The sequence below is a fragment of the Echinops telfairi genome, unplaced genomic scaffold (genome assembly GCF_000313985.2).
Source record: "Echinops telfairi isolate 266 unplaced genomic scaffold, ASM31398v2 ScPeMD7_3533;HRSCAF=4204_0, whole genome shotgun sequence".
NCBI lineage: Eukaryota > Metazoa > Chordata > Mammalia > Afrosoricida > Tenrecidae > Echinops > Echinops telfairi.
In genome coordinates, this window is record NW_022107431.1 from 66,132,779 (window position 1) to 66,139,934 (window position 7,156).

Consider the following 7,156-nt stretch of genomic DNA (forward strand, 5'->3'; position numbering starts at 1 on the left):
CCCATTTTATATTAAAAACGTGGCAATACATTTTGGAAAGACAAATCCGTATAATTACTGTTTTATGGGGGAGGAGGGTGTGGGGAGGGAACCACTTTCATTTTAACTGGAGAGCTTTACTTTTTCCTCCCATCCCAGGAACTTGGCTATTGTGGTCTCTTTTGTGTTTCAGATCGCTGGACTCCAACATTTGAGAACTTTCAAGTAACTCAAAGAAAGCAATGATCAACAATTTCTCGCAGACTGAAGCTGTGGAGCTCTGTTATGAGAACGTGAATGGGTCCTGCATTAAAACCCATTACTCGCCTGGGCCTCGGGCAATTCTCTATGCAGTCCTGGGATTTGGGGCTGTGCTGGCAGTGTTTGGAAACTTACTGGTCATTATTGCCATCCTTCACTTCAAGCAACTGCACACGCCGACCAACTTTCTGATTGCGTCCCTGGCCTGCGCTGACTTCTTGGTGGGAGTGACCGTGATGCCCTTCAGCACAGTGAGGTCTGTGGAGAGCTGCTGGTACTTCGGGGAGAGTTATTGTAAATTTCATACTTGCTTCGACACCTCCTTTTGCTTTGCGTCTTTATTTCATTTATGCTGTATCTCTATTGATAGATATATTGCTGTTACTGATCCACTGACCTATCCAACCAAGTTTACTGTATCAGTTTCAGGAATATGTATTGTCCTCTCTTGGTTCTTCTCTGTAACATATAGTTTTTCTATATTTTACACTGGGGCCAATGAAGAAGGTATCGAAGAATTAGTCGTCGCTCTCACTTGTATAGGGGGCTGTCAGGCACCATTGAATCAAAATTGGGTCCTGCTCTGTTTCCTTCTATTCTTTGTACCCACTGTTGCGATGGTCTTTATATATGGTAAGATATTCTTGGTGGCAAAGTATCAGGCTAGGAAGATAGAAAGCACCGCCAGCCAAGGGCAGTCTTCCTCAGAGAGTTACAAGGAAAGGGTGGCAAAGAGAGAGAGGAAGGCTGCTAAGACGTTGGGAATTGCCATGGCAGCGTTCCTTGTTTCTTGGCTCCCCTACATTATCGATGCCGTGATTGATGCTTATCTGAATTTCATAACTCCACCCTACGTTTATGAGATTTTAGTGTGGTGTGTCTACTATAACTCGGCAATGAACCCCTTGATATACGCTTTCTTTTACCCATGGTTTCGGAAGGCAATCAAACTTATTGTAAGTGGAAAAGTGTTAAGGAGTGACTCATCCACAATTAATTTGTTCACTGAGGACGCAGGTACAGATTGAAAGGGCTATCGCAGGGTCTTCAAAGTTACTGTGGAATTAAGATCAAGGGCAAAAATAAACCCTTATGTCTAGAGAGGTAAATAGATGGTAATTCTTTTCCAAGTAGGTGGATAAATATGTATTATCCTCAATATTTAGTGGTTTAAAGGCACTTGGTAGATAGATAGATAGATAGATAGATAGATAGATAGATAGATAGATAGATATAAGATTTGCTATTTAGTACTGTTTCACATTTTTTTCTAATTCTACACCTTCTCTGAAATGTCTTTGTTTCTTCCAATAATTTGGAGTTGCATCATTTTCTTCCAAGTTCAGTATCAGTGTTGATTTGTTCATAGTATTTGGGGTTGGGGGAAACTCCTGAATAATTCAAATATTAGATTTCTAGAGAGCACTAAAAGTCATTTAATATTCCTGGCTTGGGTAGAAAATATTCTTTTACAAATGCTGGAGTATTTTTTGTTTTTTTGTTTTTAATCTAAAATGACTTTATTGAGAACTACAGTGCAGAATTTAACCATGATTGAAAATAGTTGGCTAAGCACTGGAGTGTATGTCTTCATTCACCCCGGTAATTTTCCCTTTCCATTGGGCAGAGACTGTGTTTACAAGAATACATTTTGGGAGTACGTGATGTTCAGGACAACTTGTTTCTTTTGTATCTGAGTTACCTCAGCTCTTAGGATGGTGATTTCACAAGTACATTTTACTTTTGTTAAACAAGCCATTGCTCTACAAAAGTGATGTGGCCAAAAACAGTTCATGTGCTCATTTTGCAGTCATTTGAAATATATAATTTTATAAAATTCTAATAATAAATTTAAAATAATTTTTTTGAGTTCTTACTTTTACTAGAAACTGTATCAAATTGTGCAATCCAAATATAACCAAAGATTGTGTTAACATAGAAAGTGATCAAATTGGCACAATATACTCTAGGAGAACCTTCAGCTTTCTAATCTGATATTATGTATTTTTATAATTAACATGAATCTCAATTCATTTTAATTAAAATATATTAGGGGAGCTTCAAAAAGTTTGTGGGATGTGGAAGGGACAGATAAGGGAATTTTTCCATGTACTTTTTATAGCTCTTTCATACTTACTTAATGGTTCAAGATACAGGAAAAGGCTTAAGATAGCTAATAAAAAGTTGATCTACCTTCTCAAATATTTGAATCCTGCCTTAGATCTTCATTTATATCGCTGATTTTCACAGACTATTTTATATATAAAATTTGTTTTATGTAGAAGTAAACCTAAGGAGTAGAAGTACATAGAGCAACATAAAGATTGTATACTTTACAAATTAACCATATTGGAAGTACCTTGTACAAGACTCAGCTATTCTATATTTTTGCATTAATGTCTGTCAAATAGAACTGAGAGGATGAAAGAGAATGAAAGGAGAATTTGTGCCAGAGAAATCCTCATGTGAGAATTGAGATTCAGACCAGGATGCCAAGGTTTACTGACCACCTTGCAAGTCAGCACAATCTGGTCCATCATTCTTATTCTTTAAGAAGTAGACCCCATTAGAAAGAAATTGATTTGGAAATGTTGGTGGCAACATAAGTACAAATGTGCTTAATACCACTGAATTATGGATTGTTATAAGATTTTTAAAAGCCCCAGCAATAAAATGATTAAAAACAAGTAAATAAATAAAGTTTTAAAAGCAGCTCAAAGGCTGTATCCACTTGATAGTGAACCAGTAATATTGTTTTCATAGCAATCTGTGTTCCTTTCCTCAACTGCATATAAACTGTCATTGACACTTGTGAGCAATAAAGAAAATAATTTGAAGTAATTGAAAAATATATATACTCTCACTATTCTGATCAGCCATACTCTGCAGAGTGTAATCTCTAAATGGATTGATGGCAGGAATACGTTCCAGTGATGTGTTCAAGGTTTTATTATTCATGGGTGAGCCCTGCCTACAGAAATTCTGTTGATGAAAAAGTACCTAATTCTTTTTCTCCGAAACTAACCAGAGCATTAGCCTAACGTTACCTTCCTTCCCTACACCTCGTCCGTGTATCTAAGTCAGTTATGCCAGCTGCAGAGAGCGCGATATTTGGAACAGACACACCATGGAGGAAATGCTTCACCCACCAGACCCTGTCTGCCAAATAAAGCGTGACCTTGCAGCCTGCTGCTGAGCTTCATCTTGCACTTCTGGTAAACTTTGGTGTTCCGATAGCTGCGTCAGTCACTGGGAGGCGGCAAAGCTTCTGCAAAGGAGGCGTTAATCCATTTATGCCCGGGTTTATGTTATATAAACATTATGTCTCTCAGATATATGAATTATTATTATAAATACATGTGCATCTTTTGATTAATAAAACATTAATTAACCGAAAAGAATGACTTTATTTGCAGTACCTTACTACAGATAGAGGTATAAACATAGGTTTGCACTCATGTAAATATATTAATTCATAAAAATAGAGGTATTGCCCTAGCTACATATATTTATATGGCAATACATTGAGGAAGTGGACAGACTTTGGGCCTCTGCTCAAGCTCTCCCTCAACAACCTGGCATTCTGTGATGCTCACCCTCCCGACACAATTGCTGAAGACTAAATGAGTGCATAAGCAAATGTGGTGAAGAAAGCTGATGGTGGCCAGCTATCAAAAGATGTAGCATCTGGGGTCTTAAAGGCTTGAAGTTAAACAAGTGGCCCTCTAGCAGAAAAGCAACAAGCCCACATGGAATAAGGACACCAGCCTGTGTGATCATGGGGTATTGATGGAATCAGGTAAGAGGGACCAGAAGACATGAAGCAAAACAAAACAAAAGGTTTAGAATTAGGGGGGGGGTGTCAGAACAGAGACCCCCAAACCCATCTGTAGACAGTAGGACATCCTATTGAGTCAACCAAGGTGCAGAATAGCACTGATGAAACACACAATATTCCTCTGGTTCTTTGAGGCTTCCTCATCCCCTCATTATCAGGAACCCAGACCTGCTTTTCAGTTCTGGCTAGACCAGAGCATGTACACTGATACAGATAAGAGCTCACAACACACAGAATCCAGGCCAGATAAAGCCCCCAGGAACAGAAATGTGATTAATTATATGAGGAGGTTAGTGGGAAAGGGGTTGTGGGGATAGGAAGGGGGAACCTATCACAATGATTGGATGCAAATCCCACCCCACCCCCAGGGGGATGAGCAACAGAAACATGGGTGAAGGGAGACAGCAGTCAGTGTAAGATATGAAAGCAATAATCATTTTATAATTTATCGAGGGAGAGGGGAGGGAGGGGGAAAAGAGGAGCTGATACCAAAGGCTGAAATAGAAAGTAAATATTTAGAAAATGCTGATGGCAACATATGTACACATATGCTTGATACAACAGCTGTATGTAATGTTATAAAAGCTGTAAGAGCCCCCAATAAAATGACTTTTAAAAAAAGAAAAGAAAAAAAGTAAATCCTTCATAGATAAGTACTAACATTCTATCTTTTTAAGAATATGAATCAGAAGAAATCCAAATATACAAATGAAAGGTTATTCAGAGCTACATAAATGAAAAGAAGATTTACACAAACTTTTTATATTTGGTGTCCAATATCTAGGTTCTTATCATTTACAAGTTGTTTTTCTTATTGATAATATTAAAAAAAAATTTTAATGTGGAGATCATCTCTGAAGAAGTTATATGGCTTGCCCAAGTAAACACATACACTAAATGCTTGAATATTTAAGCCCCTGTTTATCTGTCTGTCTGTTTCTAAAGACCGTGCTAACTAAATGTAATAAAGTATGAAGGAACTGGTCAGTGAAACCAGAAACATTTCTCAGAAAGGAAAAGTCATAAGACAATTATCGCAAACAGGCAGCCATCTCGCTGAGAAGCAACAAAATCCACATGGAAGAAGCACACTGGCCTGTGTGATCATGATGTGTTGATAGGATCAGGTATCAGGCATCAAAGAACAAAATATCATATCATTGTGAATGAGAAGGAGTGCGGAGTGCAGACCCAAAGCCTATCTGTAGGCAACAGGACATCCCTTACTGAAGGGTTGCAGGGAGGAGACGAGCCAGTCAGGGTGCCATATAACATCAATGAAACATACAATTTTCCTCTAGCTTTTTAATGCTTCCTCCCCACCCACCCCTCCTCCCCCACTATAATGATCCCAATTCTAGCTTACAAATCTGGCTAGACCAGAGCATATACACTACTACAGATAAGAGCTGGAAACACAGGAAATCCAGGACAGATAAAACCCTCAGGACCAATAATGAGAGTAGCGATACCAGGAGGGTAAGGGAAAGGTGGGGGGAGAAAGAAGGAACCAATCACAATGACCTAAATATAACCCTGGGGGACAGACAACAGAAAAGAGGGGAAGGGAGACATTGGTCAGTGTAAGATATGAAAAAATAATAATAGTTCATAAATTATCAAGGGTTCATGAGGGAAGGAAGGTGGGGGAAGGAGGGGTAAAATGAGGAGCTGAGATCGCAAGGGCTGAAGTAGAAAGAAAATGTTTTAAGAATGATGATGGCAACAAATGTACAAATGTGCTTCACAAAATGGATGTATGTATGGATTGTAATAAGAGTTGTATGAGCCCCCAATAAAATGATTTAAGATAAAAAAGACTATTATCACAGGCATTACATAAAACCTGACACTTTTATTGTATTCTCTGTAAACATACACACACAGTGAGTGTTGTAAAGAGACTTGCTGAAATATGTGTAATGCAAAAGGATAGTTTTGTTTTGTTTTTAACCTTATTTTTTCCTAATTACAATGCTAAACCAAGAAGTACAGACAATTATTCCTAAGAAAAGAATAGATCAGGTCCCTGTTGTGATTCATTCTAGTTAAATTTGTGAGTCAGGCAAAATCTACCTGGCTGTCTCCCACTTTCCCTAAATCTTCCTTCTACTAGCTCCTAGGATCTCCCTGGCATCCTGGTCTATCATTAATAAACTGGTTTGCCTTGCCCTGAACCCTTCCCACTGGTAACATTAGCAGCTAAGCAAAAATTGTTTGCTGAATGCACTACTATATGAAAATATTGCCAGTAACAGTAACAATAATAGATACCACTCAGATGGCTTCCATTTTGAGTAAGTACAAGAGAGAGCATTCCGAGAGTCCCCAAACCAAACTCAATGGCATCAGGTCAATTCTGACTCCATGATTCTATAAGACAGAGTAGAACTGCCCTGTGGGTTTCTGAGACTCTAAACTTTATGGGAATAGAAAGCCTCATCTTTCCCCTGCAGAAAAGCTGGTGATTTTTTTGAACTGCTGACCTTGAAGTTAACAATTCAATGTAGAATCCACTGCTCCACCAGGACTCTGTATTCAGAGAGAAGTCCTTGAATAAAAAGAATAAGTTCATTGAGTGGTGCTTCAGGAAGGGGAGATTCATCCAAGTAGAACAAACAACTTTTGGGGATCTCATTTACTGCTGATGTAGAAACTGATTTTTCTGCCTGTAGGAGACAATACAATAAATGATCCTAAACCGACACCAGCACATAAATTCACAAACACATTCTCAGTTGATGTGTTCAGAGAAGCTACTGTCCACGGCTAGATCAGAAAGTTACAGTGAGGTGATAGATTGACAGGACCCAAGTCTGGAATGCAATATAGAATCTCTAAGCACTAAATAAGACTCTTGAAGGTGGAAAAGTTTGAGTTTGCTGGAGGAGAGCAAAACAGGAATTCCAGACTGCATCCGTTTGAGTTTGCTGGGAAGCAGAGAGTTAAATTAAGCCATGTTAGCAGTTAGGAGTACTAGAGAACCAAACCCATTACCACTGAGGTGATTGTAACCCACAGCAACTCAGAGTGATCGGTCTCAGAGGGCGTTCAAGGCCGTAAATCTTCACTGAAACC

General features: G+C 38.7%; 1 protein-coding gene across 1 annotated transcript; it reads left to right on the top strand.

The window, feature by feature from the left end:
• Positions 1-221: 221 nt before the first annotated feature.
• LOC101661538 (trace amine-associated receptor 9) lies at positions 222-1,268 on the top strand. The gene has a single exon (XM_004710940.1). It carries the CDS (start codon positions 222-224, stop codon positions 1,266-1,268), a length of 1,047 nt encoding a protein of 348 aa, XP_004710997.1.
• Positions 1,269-7,156: the final 5,888 nt, after the last annotated feature.

Excerpts from the sequence above, each read along its gene's own strand:
- LOC101661538 (XM_004710940.1), top strand. The coding sequence starts at position 222 with ATGATCAACAATTTCTCGCAGACTGAAGCTGTGGAGCTCTGTTATGAG.